Source organism: Myotis davidii, unplaced genomic scaffold (genome assembly GCF_000327345.1).
Source record: "Myotis davidii unplaced genomic scaffold, ASM32734v1 scaffold798, whole genome shotgun sequence".
Taxonomy (NCBI): Eukaryota; Metazoa; Chordata; class Mammalia; order Chiroptera; family Vespertilionidae; genus Myotis; species Myotis davidii.
The window spans coordinates 292,214-311,906 of NW_006289818.1; the positions used below are offsets into that span (position 1 = coordinate 292,214).

The 19,693-nt window shown below is 38.1% G+C and overlaps 1 protein-coding gene across 4 annotated transcripts in view; it reads right to left on the minus strand.

Moving 5' to 3' along the window:
- DOCK11 (dedicator of cytokinesis 11) overlaps positions 1-19,693 on the minus strand; it is a 142,384-nt gene that overhangs the window by 53,430 nt on the left and 69,261 nt on the right. For 3 of the 4 annotated variants that reach the window (XM_015563138.1, XM_015563141.1, XM_015563140.1), the window contains 8 exons: positions 17,773-17,856; positions 16,840-16,951; positions 16,262-16,300; positions 14,469-14,647; positions 5,006-5,122; positions 3,317-3,392; positions 2,626-2,735; positions 365-479 (listed from right to left, as the gene is read on the minus strand). In XM_015563138.1, the coding sequence (XP_015418624.1) occupies positions 365-479; positions 2,626-2,735; positions 3,317-3,392; positions 5,006-5,122; positions 14,469-14,647; positions 16,262-16,300; positions 16,840-16,951; positions 17,773-17,856 (832 nt within the window). The remainder of the gene's footprint in view (positions 1-364; positions 480-2,625; positions 2,736-3,316; positions 3,393-5,005; positions 5,123-14,468; positions 14,648-16,261; positions 16,301-16,839; positions 16,952-17,772; positions 17,857-19,693) is intronic. The other variant, XM_015563139.1, reaches the window with a different exon arrangement.

Genomic DNA, 19,693 nt, shown 5'->3' on the forward strand with positions numbered 1-19,693 from the left:
TGCATATAAGCCTAACCAATTGACACAGACAACAGGGGGGTGAGGGCATGAGTGGGGGGGGCAATGGGGCAATAACGACACATATGTAATACCTTAATAAAGAAAAAAAAAGTTTAGCACTTCCAATACTATTGCCTCATTTTAGAAATTAAATTTTAAAATAAAAAAATTGTTTCAAAGAATCAAATTATATGACTAAAATGAACCTATTTTAAGTTAAAATACAGGAACATTTAAAAGGTCAGAGTCTTTAAAGATCTGTTTCTAATGAGCATGTGCTCTAGGCGATGGTCAAACACTGTATGAAACAGCCTGTGAGGGTAAATGTGTAGTAGAGTCCAGGGTTAGTATGCTGGTAACGCACCTTCAGAAATCATTTTTACTATATACAGATAGCACATCAAGAGGCTTCTGATTTCATACTGATCCAGTCGGTTATACTGGGATGATACGCTGCTCCTCGTAGAATTCTGCCGGGTCTATAATATAAAGACAGCAATTTTGTTAACAATATTGGTACTATAGTTTCCCATATCCTTTAATTCAAAAACTATTTTTATCATTCGTCCTATTTGGGAAAATTCTAAGCATAAATCCAAATTTTTAAAAATATGTTTTTATTGATTTTTGAGAAAGAGAGAAAGGGAGAGGGAGAGAGAGATAGAAACATAAACGAGAAAGAAACATCGATCAGCTGCCTCCTGCAATCCCTTACTAGGGATCAAGCCCACACCCCAGGTATGTGCCCTGACCAGGAATCAAAGCAGTGACCTCTTGGTGCATGGGATGACACCCAAGCAACTGAACCACATTGGCCGGGCCATAAATCCAATTTATATCACACTTGGAGGGTAAATGGGCTGACTCTGTTACCACTGTACCTAGTAATATCACTGGAAATTACCTTGGGGTCTTCACCAAGAGATAGCCATGAATACTGTGAATGTTTAATTCCCATAGGTCCCGTGTTTTAGTAATAAAAATGTTAAATAATTGTATATGGCTATTCCCAGAAAAATAGCTTTTACATTGAGGAGGAACTTAACCAAGGTACATGAAAGTATAAGAAACATTTTACACTTTTTAATTTTAAACTCTCCTTGAAGTCTATTAAAATCCAAACTGCAAATTATAGGTCAGAAAATCTATCTTTAAGAAGGCTATTCATATTATAGATAGTTAAATAAGGAGGATCCAGCAATACTTCAAAACTAGAGCTTCTACAAAGAAGTGATGTTCCTATTATTTAATTACTTTTGTTGAAGTATCAGTTGTTAAGCATGACAAGATTTGACCTTTCTGAGGATTTTATAGGAATAACTAAATAATTTACCCTTGTTAAAAATCAATACTTTCAATTGAGTTAAACTGCGCTGGGGATATACATTTCATAAAATAAGATTTACTAAGAAAGAACTTTCAGTTGGAGTAAAACATCTAGGTTCTGAATGATTGCTAGCTGTGTGACCACTAGCAAGTCATTTAACCTTTGTCCTTTATTTGCCTTACCTATGATAGCGTCTGTTGTCATAATTCTAAATGGTGTGAAACAGAAACCTTTGTACATAAATTACTATTTATCCAAATCCTCAAGGAAGTATCCTCCGGTAGTTCTCAAGGGGTGGTTCCCAACCAGCAGTATCAGCATCGCTTGGGAACTTAGTAGAAATACAAATTAGCAGGCCCCACCCCAAAGCAACTAAACGAGAAACTCTGGGGCTGAGGCCCAGCCATCTATTTTATTAAGCACCCCAGGAGATTCTGATGCACACTAAGAGTGCTGGAATTAGAAAATCTGGTTCCAGGTCTGGCCCTGCCAGAATTGTGTGACTCTCCTAAGTCACAATCTCAGTTTTCATTTGTAAACTGAAAGTTGAAATTTATTATTTTCATGGACCTTTCTGTTTTTCATATGATTCTATGATTTTACATAGCAGCATGGCAAGGTTTTACTGGTCTAAAATGAAGTTTCTCTAACTCAAGGCAGACATATCTCATAAACTTTAATGTTAGGCTTGAAAATATGAGATGGAAGAGTTGAAGAATATATACCAGATGCTGAGATCCTAATTTGGAGATCCATTTTTTCTCCCAAATTAATATAATTACTCTACTATAAAATAATGAAAGGGGAAGAGATCAACCAAAGGACTTGTATGCATGCATATAAGCATAACCAATGCACACAGACACCATGGGGGTGAGGGGGAAAAGGGGGGAAGGATAAGGACACATATGTAATACCTTAATAAAGAAAATTTTAAAAAAATAAAGGCTGAATTAATCCTGCTAGGAAGTGATTTGTTTTAAGTGACAGGTACATTAGATATTTTAAACTTGAAGCTTTCCTCTCTAGAACAGGTACAGTACAGTGTGCTATGGGTTCAAGGGGGTATTCTGAATTAGAAGTCTTAAAGATGTCTCAGCCCCTATAAACAGTTTAAGATATCCAAGTAGCAGCTGCCAGGATAGGAAGCAAGTGCTAAAATATCCAAAAATTATGGGATTTTTTTTACAAATCCAGGACAGACTACAGGAAAGTAGAGAGCCTCTTATTTACACAAAAAGAAAGATTGTTGTAGCCGAAGGTATCATTAAGGTTATCTTACATATTTAGGTTCTTACATTTTCACCAGTGCTGCCCTGATCTGGAAATCCTGTTGCTCCTTCTGGGATCAGGGAACCTCTTGAGTCTTCTCTCTTAAGTCCATGTCCATTTTGAAAAGACCCATAAGCTAGAAAATAAAAGCCAAGTCCTTATTAGCAACAGGAGGGACTGCAAAAAATATAAATTAAGTACTGGGTTAATTTAAGTAAAGACACTTTTAGGGATTAGATCTTCGTCATCTAAAACTGTGAAGTTTATATATTATATCAAAACACATAAGAAGCCAAATAAAGGGTTAGCTTTTTTTTATTTCTTGAAACACTTTATTATGTATAAAATCACAAGAAATTCCTTGAAAATAATCAAAGAAAGCCACACAATTTGAGAGGTGATTTTATAGATGAAGAAATTTGGGCCCAGAAAGGGGAGGTGTCTTGTCCAAGACTAAAGACAGATAAGAGGATTGGAGGCCAGTGTTTTTCTCATTATCCTCTAATTTCTTAGTATACTAAGATACATTTTTGACAAGCTTAGACGAGGAAATCTAAGCAAAGAAATGTATCTGCAGTGGTGGTCAGATTTTAATTAAACTTCAGTAGAGATCACACTATGCATAGTTTTTATTATAAAATATTTCAAAAAACACAGAAGGACAGAGTACATTTCTAAACAGCCATGCAATGTATAATCTTTAAAGGACTTAATTACCAGTATCTTTGTCAGTGCTCAGACTCCCTCTATTTGTAGGTGAAGTGAAGCCATATGCAAATTCATCCCTGGATGCCTGTAACACAATGTGATACCTCTATCACTTAAACAAATTTGTACACTAGGGTAAGAAATCAAATTAATAGACTAAAATGATGCCCTGATTTTAAACAAAGCTCACTGGGAAAGTCCAGTATCAATATCGGTATTTAGGAGACAAATCTTTAAAAAATGGGTACTAGCATATTGTAGTAACTATGACCTCTGGCTAAGGTACATAACTCTAGATGGCTGGTAAAAGCTGCAATTGGTGCAGTCTGGTTCAATTCTCCTTGCTTGGAACCAGGAGCAATGCTAGAAGGAGGGGTATGACCAGAAGCCCTACGTGAACTTGAGCTGCAAAAAGAAACACAGGTAAGAAAAATATTTCCAAATATCACTGTCAAATGTGGAGTAATCAGAAGTATGAGCTACTGTGTCTGTAATGAAAGACCAGCCTGACACTCAGGTGGGTGATATAATCGGGAGCTAGAGGTAATCAAGCCATCAGGGAGGCTTAGAAGTAGCTTTCTGGGGAACCCAGTGCTGGCTTGACAAATCGAGATAGGGGAATTTCCAAAGGAAGCTGTAAAGGTCACAGTTTAACCTGCCACTCAGTAATGTGACAGGACTACCGAAAATGTAAAGGTGATCTTGGGCCATACAGAACATGGAGTGGGGGGTAAAGTAGGAGTTAATAGTCCCACTGAGCAGACTATAGTGGAGATAGCTGATCTGGAGAAAAAATTAGAAGGCACATGTGTAAGAGGTATCATGTAGTTGTAGGAATAGATTGTTCTATGTACTATCTCTAGAAGACAAAAGTAGGACAAGTGGACAGAAAACCTTTTAGGTCTAATGTGAGAAGGAAGTTTTATTATTATAAAGGCAAAAGGTGTTTGGCCATGTGGGAGGCTGATCACCCCCAAAGTTCCTTTCACTATAAGATTCTAAGGGGAGAAAAAGGCAAGACCAATTGTGATGAGCTAAAAGCAACTCTTCAAGAAGTACTGAAAGGAGCCTCTTAAGGGAGGGGAGAAGCCAACGAAGACAGTTTAGTCCAGGGGTGGACAAACTTTTTGACTCGAGGGCCACAATGGGTTCTAAAACTGGACCGGAGGGCCAGAACAAAAGCATGGAGTGTTTGTGTGAACTAATATAAATTCAAAGTAAACATCATTACATAAAAGGTACAGTCTTTTTTTTTTTTTTAGTTTTATTCATTTCAAACGGGCCGGATCCGGCCCGCGGGCCGTAGTTTGTCCACGGCTGGTTTAGTCCCTGGTGCCTAATATTTTGGAAGTGAAAAATCTTTTGTTTCGTTTTCAAATTGAGTAACTATATGAAGGCATAGAACAACAGCAAACACTGGGTACAAGGGATTCTTGGTGTTCTCTTGGACCTTGTTACTTAGTGTGGTCCTTGGACCAGAAGCAGCCAAACGCTTGTCAGAAACACATAATCAAACTCCATCCAGGCTGCTGAATTAGAATGTTTTAACAAATTCCCCAGATGATTCATATGCACATTAAAGTTGGAGAAACATTCCTCTAGGAAGAAGTATAAATGAACCATATAGCATATGATCCCAATTCCAAATGTAGTTAATAAAAGAAAATAAAACGTCAATAGAAACACATTACTACTTACAGAATTAGGCATGGCTGCACAAGAATACAAGGTATCTCGACCTGCTAATCGCTGTATATTTTCCAAAAGCAGCCCAACAAATGGGAGGTACAACTGTGCTATTTTGGCTTGTTGGTTCTGAAAGATAATTATCAAAAGCTTATAGGTATAATTCACTAATTATGGAATCTAAAAAACAAAATAAATGAACAAACAAAACAGAAACTAATAGATACAGAGTATAAACAGACTGTTGCCAGATGGAAGGGATTGGGGGTAATGATTAAAAAGGCGAAGGTATTAAGAGATACAAATTGGTAGTTATAAAATAGTCATGAGGATGTAAAGTATAGTATAGGGAATATAGTCAATAATATTGTAATAACTATGTATGGTGTCAGGTGGGAACGAAATTTGTCAGGGTGATCACTTTGTAAGGTGTATAAGTGTGTAATCACTATGTTGCACACCTGAAACTGATATATTTTATGTCAACTGTAATTTAAAATACATTTTTAAAAAGCTTAATAGGTATAAAATATGTACATTTTACAAATAAAGTTGGCTTCATCTATCAGTTTGAAGATAACTGATTAATATCAATTAATATCAATAACAAATTAGTGAAGCATGAGTCTATTTATACTTAAAGTCTCAGAATTACTACAGAACATTGTTGGTATTTGGATTTAAACATAATACAGAGTCAAATCACATGCTTCAAACACAACTACATAACATAAAAGGCAAAAGTTTATTTTTTAAATAAGATTGACCTATAAAGCAGATCATATTAGTCCTATTCTTTCACTTCAGTGAGGACTGAGTTTCATGAGAGCAGGGATCATGAGTCCTATTCACTGCTTTATCCACAGTGCCTGGGCACATATACAGTAGCTGAATAGCAGAATGAATTAATGAAGTGAAAAAAGAATAAATTACTGTATTCATACAAGAAACTTTTTTTTTGCAGAGGGAGGAGGGAGGGAGGGGAAAAAAAACTTTTTTTGCTTTGATTAAAACAGCAATTAAAATAATGTGATCTTAGCCCTCTAAATCAATTATAAAGCTTGGGAGATTAATATACTTGTAAATATGTAAAAAAGCTGGCCACAACAGTCTTACCAAATGTGAAACCTCTTAGACAAATTTATTTATTGCTTTTCTCAGCTATAGGCATTCTTCACCAGATATGTGCATACACTCATATCAACAAAAACAGTGGTTTTCATGGCACAAGAGTTTCCCTCCATATTTGAGGACTTTAGGAGGCTTGTCTAGAGATTTAGATAAGACCTCTAGGGCACAACGGTCAACCTAGAGAACACAGATCAAAAGTATCTCATCTGACTTTAATCTGCATATTTGCATTTATTCTTGAACAATTTTTCGTGTTAATTGGCCATCTGCACTTCTTTAGTAAATTTCAGGAACCCATCTTAACAGACTTCTAATTTCTAACCCTATCAATAGTCTCATATCACTAGGAAATTCTGGTTCAATAGGTCTGGGCTGGGTCCTAGGAATCTACCCCAGATGATGCTGATGTGCCCAGAGGTGTGAAAACATTGATCTAGTCCAACTTCCTGTTCAAGGCAGGAATGGCCCTCATCCATATCCCTGACAAATGGTTAGTTTTAAACTGCTCCTTAAATACTCCAATTCTTTTTAAAAAATATATTTTATTGATTTTTTTACAGAGAGGAACGGAGAGGGATAGAGAGTTAGAAACATTGATGAGAAACATCAATTGGCTGCCCCCTGCACACCCCTCACTGGGGATGTGCCCACAACCCAGGTACATGCCCTTGACTGGTATCGAACCTGGGACCCTTCAGTCCGCAGGCCGACGCTCTATCCACTGAGCCAAACCGGCCATGGCGCCAATTCTTTCATGGACTGTTAGAAAGGTCCTTTAGCTGATTTACTCTGTGAAGGTTCTACCTGCTAGGTATAGCTCTGTCCTTTGGAACTACAAAGAATAAGCCTACTTCCACTTTACATGGCAACCCTTTAAATATTTGGAAACAGTTACCATCAATTGTCTTAATTCACTCTTCACAAGGGTAAACAGCCCTTATTTTCCTTTATTCTTCACATTAGTCCCCTGGTGCATGGATTTGTGCACATTGAAAGGAAATTAATTAGTCCTTCTGGTGCAGGGACTAACGCAGGCAGTTCCAGGTGGTGGTTGGCAGGGTGGGACTGGGTGAGAGATGCGCAGACACGCCCTGGAGCCAACCTCCCAAGGTCCCTCCCTGGCCAGCGGCACCTGGGGCGGCACTGGAGCATCTGTGAATGAGCGGGGTCCTTCTCACAGGTGAGGTCTCCAGTCTGGCCTGCAGGGATCCGGCCAAAACCGGCAGTATGACATCCCCCTAGGGGTCCCAGAGTGCAAGAGGACATTCTGCAAAGTTGCTGTCACTCAGCAGCTCCTGCGTTGAGCGTCTGCTCCCCCACAACCCGCTGTGGTCAGTATGTGTCATACTGGCCGGCCTTTTATATGTATATATAGGTGGCTTTGGTTTCAAAATTTTTTACCATCATGACCACCCTTTCTTGGCTATTCTCTAATATTACAGTGTCCCACTTAAGATTTGAGAGGCAATACAATATAGTGGGTAAGAGCATGAATTTTGGATTTTAGAAACACATGAATTCCAGCTCTCCTGTTACTAGTTATGTGATTGTGATCAAGTCACTTAATCACAGTTTTCTATTTGGTAAGTTGGGGATGATAATAATAATTCATGTGAGTTATTTAATAGAGTGTCTGGCATAGAGAGTCCTCAATACATTTTAGCTGCTATTATCAATATGACAGCTTCCGGATCAGAGCCCATTTTAATTCTGATAGTGAGTGATCACTAGGGAAGGAGAGGCTACAGTTCTCTTAAGTGAACAGGAACACAGGAAAACATATAGTCAGTGAAAACTATATGGAAAATTTTGCCTGCACAAAAGATAGACAATAACCTCAGAATCTATTAATAGAAATGGGTAGATAAATATAATAAGGTATATCCATATTTGCAGTGTACCATCATACAATGGTACACTGCAAAGATCTACCTTTAGGGCAGCCGTGGGCAAACTACGGCCCGCGGGCCGGATCCGGCCCGTTCGGCTTTTCTATCCGGCCCACGTAGACGAAGAGGGGAGGGTTCTCTTGCTCTCCCCTCCGCTCCTTCACCAGCAGCAGTGTTAACATGTATTAGTTCACACAAACACTCCATGCTTTTGTTCCGGCCCTCCCGTCCAGTTTAAGAACCCATTGTGGCCCTCGAGTCAAAAAGTTTGTCCACCCCTGCTTTAGGGTGTATTGTTAAAGGAAAAAAGAAAAATGCATAATGGTTTCTATTATATAGGATGCGGCAAAAGCAGGTTTACAGTTTTTCATGGGGAAAATAATACAATAATTAAAAACACAAGAATAAACTGTGTTTCATGTACTCACAACTTTAAATCTACTTTTGCCCTATCCTGTATATACATTATATATAGGCTTATGCCTGCATAAAGTAGAAGTATATATAAGAAAATGATAACAGTAGCTGCTTTTGGAGAGATAAATTGGAGCATGGAGGTAAGGAATGTGAGAAAGGCATTTGATTGATTGATTGATTTTTACCCTGTAAACAGATTACTCTTTTTTTAAAAAGGAAAAAAAAAAAAGGATTTGCCCACAGCCCAAGTAGAAATTGCAATTCTCTTAGGTGTCAACATCACTTCCAGTGATTTACAGGAACTTATATCGACCCCAGAACAAATGTTAGACATTGAACATTCTTGTTCTGAATAGGAAAGATGTCTCCTGGTAATTATAAGAAGTTAGGAGATCTCCCATTGCAGTTATGAGTAACACATAATAGGGACCAGTGACACCTCAATAATTTCATTAGAGGAGGAGCTGAGGAGTTCCAATGTGGTTGGAACTGGGAAGAGGGTCAGGCTAGGAGATCTAGTCTCAAAGCAGCCTTTCTATAGAAAGCATTTTCTTTTCTTGACTGTGTATTTATTTGGAGTCACTTTGGGGAACATGATGATAGAAATTATAGGTACTTGAAGCTCCTCTCTCTACCCTCACTTTGGCATCATTATTTGTATTTGACAAATGTCCACTTACTCAGGCCATCTGTGAATTCTCTCGACCAAAGACAGAGAGGAATTGAAGCTTTGGTTAACCAGGCCCATGAAGCAAAGTTCTATTGGAGAGAATCCTATACTCATTCATATCTAAGTTTTTGAACAAAGAGGAAAGGGCTTTAAAAATCAATGGGAGAGAAGGACTTGTATGCATGCATATAAGCATAACCAACGGACATAAGACACTGGGGGGTAAGGGAGGCCAGGGGATTGTCAAGGGTGGGGGGAAAAAAGGAAACATGTAGTACCCTTTGTAATACTTTAAGCAATAAAACTAAAAAAATAAAAAATTAAAAAATAAATTAATTTAAAAAATCAATGGGAGAGTAATGAGCTTGGCATTTTAATCTTTCCCATAGTCTAAAACCTCAAAACACTCAAACAGGCATAATATTTAACTTATTTACAGATAACAATAGCTGTGTGTGTGTGTGTGTGTGTGTGTGTACATATACGATTTTCAGAATTTTAAAAAGTATTTTGGACATTTAAAGAATGTCCAGCCCTGGCCAGTTTGGCTTGGTGGATAGAGTGTCAGCCTGCGGACTGAAGGGTCCCAGGTTCGATTCCAGTCATTGGCACATGCCCGGGTTGCAGGCTCGATTCCCAGTGTGGCGGCATGCAGGAGCCAGCTGATCAATGATTTTCTCTCATCATTGATGTTTCTATCTCTTCCTTCCTCTCTGAGATCAGTGAAAATCCTATCTAATAAAGAGGGGATATGCAAATTGACCTTCACGCCTTAACAAGATGGCTGTGCCCACAGTGAAGACAGGGATTCCATAACACAAGATGGCTGTGCCCACAGCAGAGGCGGGGATCCCATAACACAAGATGGCTGCACCCACAGCGGAGGCTGAGTTCCCGTAACGAGCCTTAATGAGCCATCAGCAGGGACCTGAGGCTGCGTGGTGCTGGGTCGGGCAGGAAACCTGAGGCTGCACCCCCTGCCTGGTGGGGTTTGACAGGGAACCTCAGGCTGCACTCCCCACCCTGGCACCAGGCTGGGGACCTCAGACTGCACCCCCTGCCTGGCAGGGCTTGACGGGAGACCTCAGGCTACGCCCTCTGCCCCAACGCCAGGCTGGGGGACCTCAGGATGTGCTACCTGAGGTCACACCCCCCACCCAGCGGGGCTTGATAGGGGACCTCAGGCCATGACCCCCACCCTGGCACCCAGCAAGGGAACCTGAGGCTGCGCCTCCTGCCCCGGGTGCCAGGCCAAGCGACCTGAGGTCACGCCCCCCACCTGGCAGGGCTTGACAGGGGTGGGGCCAGCCAGGTCTGGATCTAGCCCAATGGGGGTGGAGCCAGCTGGGTCTGGGTCTCGTTCGATTTGGGTGGGGCCATCCGGGTCTGGGTCTTGCACGATTTCAAGGTGCATGTGGGTGGGCAGGTACTTGACTCTGGTTCCTGTGGTGCACCCCAGACTCTGACAGGAGGAAGATTTTCATATACATTTTACTAATTTTCTTACATCTCTGACACTTCTATTATAAAGGGCAAATAGCAATATTAAAATATTTCCTCTAATTAACTCCCTTTTATTTATTTATTTTTTCAAGGTTAGAGCCATCTGTATTAGTTATCTATTGCTAAATAACAGATTATTCCAAACTTTGAGGCTTAAAACAACACACTCATCATCTCCCAGTTTCTGAGGAACCGTGTGCTTCTGACTCAAATTAACTCCCTTTTAATGTGCACAAATTTTGTGCACCAGGTCACTAGTGTGTGTGTGTGTGTGTGTGTGTGTGTGTGTAAATTATTTTTAAAAAATGAATGTCCAAATATGTGACGTAAAATACAGATTGTCCCCATCTTATGATGGTTCAAGTTATCATATTTTTTTACTTTGCAATGGTGTGAAAGCGATATGCATAGTAAATTACATGAGATATTCAACATCTGATTATAAAATAGGCTTTGTGTTAGATTATTTTTCCCAACTGCATGCTCATGTAAGTATTCTGAGCACATTTAAGGTAGGCTAGGCTAAGCTATGATGTTCGGTAAGATATGTATTAAATGCATTTTCAACTTATGATATTTTCAATTTACAGTGGGCTTATCAGTATGTAACACCATCAGAAGTTGAGGAGCATTTGTATTTAAAATTCCACCTCTTGGTAAGACACTAGTGAAATCCCGTTTTCCTTCACTTTCATCTAAAGAGATTGGGTAAGGGGGAGTGCAACTTCCTGCTTCACAGAAGGAAAGTTCATTTTGTACTTTCCCCATGAATCCTTTGAAATCACAGCTAAAAACATATATTCCTCTACATTGCATAAGATCCTTTTCCCAACTACTAGGTATAAACAACAGTTAACCAGAATCCTATTGTAACTAGCAGTAACTAGCATTTTTAAAGGAGTGACTAAACTTGGTTGGAATGGATGGCTTTAAGATAGCTTTTCACTTAGATATATTATACCAGTTAACTGTGTTAAATCAATATCAACATTCACGAAAAAAAGGGGCACATAGCAGAGCACCCACATTAACTGAAAGAATGTTATTTTATTACAGTTATAATGTGAGAAAATGCAAAATGCAATAAGTAATTAATAACATCTTAAAGGTGAGGAGTTTAAAGCTACTTTATAATAAAATCACATAAATAAAACTAGCAAATATTGTAAGTAAAAGATTTAATTAGGCCAGCTGGCGTGGCTCAGTGGTTGAGCATCGACTTATGAACCAGGAGGTCATGGTTCAATTCCCTATCAGGGCACATGCCGGGGGTGCTAGCTCGATCCCCAGTGGGTGATGTGCAGGAGGCAGCAGATCAATGATTCTCTCTTATCATTGATGTTTCTATCTCTCTCTCCCTTCCTCTCTGAAACCAATAAAAATATATTTTTTAAAAATTTAATTAAAGAAATATAACTGGATGTACCTGTCAGGCATTTTGCGTTTATTACGGACAAATGGAAATACTGCAGAAAAAAGAATAAAATCCATCTCCAAGTCAGCTTTCCAAAGTGATTACAAGAATAAGGTACATAATTTTATTTATGTCCTATATAATAAAAGCCTAATATGCTAAGTGTCCAGTCATCCGTTCAACCAATCAACCAATCAAATATAATATGCTAATAATATGCTAAGGCCCCTCAACTGCTCGCTCTGATGTGCACTGACCACTACAGGGCAGACGCTCCAACCCATAGGTTAGCTTGCTGCTGGGGTCCAGCCGATCAGGACTGAGCAAGATGGGCCAGACATGCTCTGGAGCCCTCCTGCAGTCCCACCCTGGCTGGCCAACCTCCCACATCAACCCCCGTCCTCGATTGTGCACTGATGGGGTCCCTCGGCTTGGCCTGCACCCTCTCGCAATCCAGGACCCCTCAGGGGATGTCGAAGAGCCGGTTTCAGCCTGATCCCACAGGGCAGGCCAAGGGACCCCACTGGTGCACGAATTTGTGCACCAGGCCTCTAGTTTGAATATAAAAACAAAGGAACACATGATTAATTATGAAACAATATGATGCTACCTTAAGCCATTTGATAGCAGGTGAGTTAGGTTATTCTAAATCCATATAGTTTGCAGTGTGCTTTTTCAAGCCCATAGAATTTAATGTTAATCAAATTTGAATATATATGTTAAAGGTGCAGTAAATAAAAACTATAGCTGTGGCTTTCACACACAGACTCTTGTAATTTATATAAGGTTTACAGCCACATCCACATTTATTTAGTAAGGAAAACTTGCTATTACATATTTTACATTTGACATACTTATATCTTATTAATCACTTATCAATAATATATTTATTTATGGATATGTATTAAGCTATACTTATAATGGCTATATATTAAGGTATATATTTGAAAGCATTCACATGGCTATAACAGCATGTGATTTTTTTGGAAAAATCATAAATTGTTTATATAACAAATCAAGAAGTCGTTATGTTGTTCTTATAACATGAGAAAGCGGTGGTTTTACTGTTTTTGTTTTTGTTTTTTATTAAAACACTTTCAGTTCATTCAGGGAAGGCAGATATATTTTTTCACATTGTTTTTGTATTATAAAAACAATCCCATTTAGTTGCCAGAGAATGATTACTTTTTTCATTGAGGTGTCCATCTTTTAGATGTGAAATTGTCCTAAGTAGCTATCAAAATTTTCATCTGGGTATAAATAATATAGTAAACATAAAGACTCTATTAAGAAAAAGGAGAGCATCTACCAGTGAAGAGGACAGCAGCACTGGGAAGCCATCCATGAAGTCCAGACTCAAAATCACATAATGATACTAAAACAGCGGGTCTATGAACAGAGTGCAGGGGAAGAATTGGTTGATTTGGCTAAAAAACAAAATCACTAAAAACAGTGCCTAAATCCACCAGTCTGTTCAGTCAAAATGGCTGACCCAGTAGCCCTGACAAATATTTTAACAAATGAGGATTTATAAGTGTCATGTCCTTCATCAAGGTAAAACCAACGCCAGGTCCAAGGACTGCCTTATTTCATGGACCATTCCAACATATCAGATCAGCATGCCCAGAATCCAACCTGATAGTCTATAGCATTTCCTTTTGGCAGGTTCCAGTGTTGGAATACCAAGTTTAATTTTTTTGTCTTACAACTCTATGGTAATAAACAGAGGGACTTCAGCATATTTCTAGATGTGTTTCATAAAGTTTGGCTTATATAACTTTTGAGGCATGTATACCAGTGAATAGTACTTTATGCAAAATCCCTTATCACTAACTCATAAATAGTAAGTGTTTTGGGGGTGATTTATATTTGGACATGATAGTGGCAGTCGGGGCAATGTGTTGATGTCCTGGAGAGCAAATCAATCCACAGTAGTGGTGCTATTTGTGACAGAAAATGTTTATTTCCTCAGCCCCAGTGACAAAAGAAAAATGATTTTGGGGTGGGGCGGTATAAATAGGACATCTATTAAATGTAGTGAAGAAATTTATCAGGCCTAAAGAAACTATTAAAAGGAAGAATGAAATAAATTTATATCATGAAATAGAATATCCTACTTCTGATAAAACAAGTCAGCTTAAATTTTGTTATCTCAGTAGGATTCTAAGTGGCTATTTTCAATTGCAATTTCATTCTTAGCATTCTCCCAAAATCCTTACTCCTCAGAAAAGCAGGGCAAAATATGGCCAAAGGGAGAAACTAGTGTTTTCTTCAACAGTTAAGGAAACAATATTTTAAAAACTAATCATTTGAAACAGAAATAAAACTTATTTATAAAAATAAGTTCATCAATGCTCATAGTATTTTTCTCACAGAAAACTTCATCTTTAGTGCAAAATCTTAGCAGAAATTTACTAACATGTTACTGATGAGTTATATAGACATCCTTACCTTGTGCTGGTATCTAGTATCAAATGCATGTTTTATCAAAAGATTCTTTATGACAGAGATAGCTGTATATCTGATCTCATAATTGTCTTGAAGAGCAATGGAGGTTTCCCTCAGAAGCAGACCAACCAAGAAGTGATGCTTGCAATACTCATCTGATAAACTGTATTCAAGATTTGAATCTGCAGTACAATGAAATTTAAAGCCCATTTACAAAAATATTCAAAAATTAATTTAATATTAAAATAACAGACTATAATTTATTACTTAGTAATATGTGATCATGCTAGTAGAAGGTTTTATTTTATTGATGAATCTGAACAATTATTTTATCATTTAAATGAGCATGCAAACTTTTACAAGACATGAGCACTCATAATTAGGGCTAGATGATAGCCTTAATAATAATTTTAGTGGGTAGGATAGTCCCTAGGTTCTTTTCCCCATACTTCTTTTCAACTCTGGAAATCTTAGGATAGAACCTAGAATGAAAGAATACCATATTTGGCAATGTCTTAACATATTTCTTGATTATCTGAAGAGATTTAGTTGTAGCTACAAATTGGAGTAATTCTATATAATAATACTTGATTTACTTATCTGTTTATACATGCAAATTAGGAAAAGGAAGAGAAACTAGACAACTGCATCATTCTAACAGTACTATTGGCTGTTCTAGTAAATGTTACATATTGACCTAAATACAATGGGACACAAGAACAATAAGAAAAGCAGCCTCATCCCACTCCAATTCATCATCACGCAAATACCAATCTTTTATCTCATAAAATCAATACTTCAAACTATGTCTTCCACTCCCTTTTGGATCTTCAATCCATTTTCAATCCCAGCTGTGAATATCCTGGTTGGGACTTGCCTTATAGCTACTCAGCAGGGACTGTGATCCAGTTTAGTAATTTTTAGAGTGGATTTCTACCATATTTCCTGTATGCTTTAATTTAGTTAGGCCATAAAGCCAAAGGATACATCTTCTATTTTTTTTGGTCTCTTTAGCACTTGATATAATGCTATGCATTCAATTAGGAGTTAATAAGTGTTATGAGTAGTCAGATTTAATCCTAAATCCTGATGATCTGCCCACCCTTTTTCTCTGACTTCCTCCTCACAGTGATAAATACTGGGAGAAGTATGTGGACTATACATGCTCAAAATCTAATAAGGGAGTGGCTGAATATTCTTCCTCCATTTTCACTGGCTGTAATTCAATCAATAAAACCACTGCTCAGCAGCTACTCCCTAGAAACCAAGCCAGCTGACTTTCCTCCTGCCACTGGCCATGCTCTTTTGTGAATCCCTATCACTTCCTATGCAAAAGGGCCAGTACTGACTAACCTGGGTGGCCTTATCTGGGTAGATTTTGCAATGGTAGTTTTTCATTTCAGTGATTTAAAGAAATCTATTCAGATGGGTTTATCCACACCTTTAAAATTGTGCCCAAGCAGTCATGGCACAGGTCAAAGAAGCAAAGCAAGCATGGAAAATGACGCACACTTAAAGGACAGCTACCCTCTAGCCCCCATGCTGGCTTGAGCGAAAACTTGTTTTCTGACAATAATGTTTTCAGGTTGATTCCTCTAGCAATCAACACTCAAAGCTTGTCTTAAAAGCAAACAAATACATTGCCTCCTACATTTTATGGGTACATTAACTAAAGCCTCATTTTGGCTAGGGACGATTTGAAAAGCAAACAAAGCCCCCGTCCATGTTAGCCATTCATCAAATCAATTGTTTTTAAAGAAAGCAAACTACTTTAGAGTGAACCGAGTTAAACCTACCTACTGAAGTCAAACGGTCCACCGCAAATGAAAAAAAATCTAATTAATATATGAAAAGAAAAGGGACAAATAAAAAACACAGTAACATAAGAATAGTGCTACACAACAACGCATTCAATAAAACTAGCAATGGAGATAACTGAAGGCATTTCATAAATTTAATACATATATATTATTATTTTATTCTGCCTTTATACATTTCTTTTGATGCTCCTTTCAGCAGAAATGTATTGATATGGTTTTCTTAATTCAGTCTCATACAAGAGTTCAAACACTACTACAGAGAACAATTTTTCTAGTATCTAACATCTGTTTAAGCAACAATCTACTTAACACACCAGATTTCTTCATACTACAAATACTAGCATACTGACACTCTGAAGAAAATGCAGAATAGTATTAACAAATCTATCTTCAGATAGTAACAATTCTGAGGTTACCTGTAAATTGACTGTTTTAACTAGAAAACATTTTACTACACTAGTGCTAGCAAAAAAAAAAAAAGAAGAAGAAAATAGAAAGAATGAAGAAAAAAAAGGAAAACACAATTCTAAATGATGGAAAACGCAAATACCCACCTTGAACTCGCTGAAGTTTAGGTTTTGCAAATGCCATGGGCAAATTCAGAGGAATGTAATGTTCGTGATTGCAAATTGTTTGCAAGAATTCAAACTTGTATTCAGCCAGAACCTAAATGGAAAGAAATCATACACGAATACATATTTACTATTTTAATAACTAAATACAGAGTATTAATTTTCAAAAGAGAAGCGTTTAGTATTTTAAGCATACCTGGAGAGGTGACCTGTGCAGGAAAGAGTTAACACAACAGGCCTAAGACTGCTCTCCTTAAAAAGACTGGCTGGTCTTTGGCTGGCATTTGAGAAATTGGATTTTGAAACATTTCCTTTATGATATGGTTGTACCTTCTGTGCCAGCGTGCTCAGACTGTCTGTACAAACAATGTGATTTATGGTGAACACCTGCTTTCCTTTCCGTTCCAAGACTCTGGAATTTTGACCAGCCTCCAATACATGAATTGCCCCTGGTAATAACCTTAAACCCTGAGTCTCAAATGGCTTCCCTGAACAGAAACATTGAGTGTGTGACTGCATTTGCGCTGCTGGAGAGAAGGTGTGCTGGGTGAGCCTTCACAGGAGGATGGGCGTGCCCAGGAAGCCTGCACACACACTGCCAAGGACTCCATTTGATGTCTTTTCCCTTATGATCCAGCTGAGCATCCTTGCTGGGTCACTGTAATGAATCTTAGCTGTAAGTACGACTACATGTTGAGTCCTGTGTGTCTTTCTATTAAACCACCAAACATGTGGATGGTCTTAGGGGACCCTCCCCCAAAACACTATGCAATATTCCCTTCTTTGAAGTACAGCTATACTCAAAGTACCTAAATGGGAACAGCAGTCCCAAATCCTTCAGAGGACGATAAATGTCACCCTTAGCCTCACACTGTAATGTCTGACATTTACTACAATTATGTTCTTATTCCTTACCTTAGGATCTTTGGGGCTGAATCCAGATATATAGTCATTTATCAAATTGAAAATAAATCCTCTATCCATTAGTGTCAGACAGCGCTATAGAAACCAAATCAAAATGAACAGTTAGTTGAGTAAGTCTGTCAAGTATAAGTTTTTTAATTTTTTAAATTTGTTTCACATCTACAGGATGATACTCTCTCTTTTACAGGAAATAAGAGTAACAGCTTTCAGAGCTTTAGGTGACCCTAAAAAAGAGACAGTTATCATTGGAATTGGAATGCAACTGTACAATTTTATAAATAAAATTTTATGTATGCACATATACAAATATATACATACATCTATATATCCATACAAATACATATACATTCACATTTATGTAATCTATTCAGCTGTACTGCCTCATTTTATTCAACTCAAAGTGAAAAGTGAGGTGTAAAGTGGTCATTTAGCTATTGAAAGTGAGGCTTGCCTACGTAAATATTTCAGACTACAAGTTTTTCTCGGTGTCTTGTGAAGTCTTGGCTATTAAAATATTCTTCCTCTGTGACTGCCCTCTTGGTTGTTACATTTGCCTGCTGTCATTCTCCTAGTTAAGGCTCTCATTACCTTGCCAACTGAACAACTGCAGTGAGCCTCCTAACCAGTTTCCATGCCTCTCTTTCCATCCAAGTGCTTCCAGATTAATCTCTAACTCCAAGCCCTAATCATGTCACCTTCCTTCCTAAAAGCTTTCAAACTCCTTAGCTTAGCATTCAAGGACACCCACAGTCTTGTCCCAACCTACTTTCCAGTTTTATTTCCCAATACAGTTCATCTACTTATTATCCCCTCAAGATGCACTGTACAGTCCTACCTTTGGGTCTTTGCTCATGCCAGGCCTAGCTAGAAATTCCATCCTAACTTGTACCTAATCCTGCCCATTCTTCAATAGTCTGATGAAGTTCCATCTTCCTTACCACTTTGATCCACAGGTTCTTTAAATCACTTTCTTACTCGTTTTTGTTTTACTTATTATTTCCCTGTGTTTTCATCTAGATAGGACAACAGGAACTATCTCTTTTTCTTTATGTTCTCCATAGTGCCTAGAATATTCCTGTGAAATAGAAGGAACTCAATATTTGATTAATCAGCCATTTGCATCTCACTTCTCACCTCTCTTTTCAACTTTCTCTGCCATTACCCTAGGTCAGATCCTCATCACCTCTCACTTCTTAGATTAATGAGGTAGGCTTCTATTTATTCATTCAACCAACAAAGATTTTGAGGATCTACTGTGTTTGAGACAATGTATTACATTCTAGACAAATACAAATGTGACTAACAAGACATGGTCTTTACTCTTGTCTAATGATAGAGACAAATAAATAATTATAATACAACACAATAAGAAATATATGAAGAATGGGTAAAACCAAAAGGTGACTGACACTGAGTGGGGAGGCTAGGGAAGAGCTGAGCTTCTAAAAGATGAATGGACTCTGACAGGCAGACAAGGGGGAGGGATTTAGCTTCTAATTGGTTGTCTTGACTGATCTTTTCCTCACTTCTTCCATCATACCAGCAATAAAATTATCCTCAAAAAAATCTTTGGTATTTCTCCATTGTGTAGGAACTAAAATCTAAATTCCTTAGCTGGATTTTTAAGGCTTTCATCTTCTGACACCAGATGGCCCTTCCAGCTCCACACACCCTAACCTGTCTGCACAGTGACGTTCTTGCTAACCCCTTAACAATTTCTGAATGTGCACATCACATCTTTGTTCATGGGATCCTCTACCTACAACACCTTCAACTCTTGTCATGGGGAACTATGCTTCTAATCTCTGTTCACACTCCCTGGTTATAATCCCTCTCTTTCTTGTTTTCCAACTGTATTTTTTGTACTCTCATCACACTTTATCTTGTATATGTATTTGCACGTGATTACAAA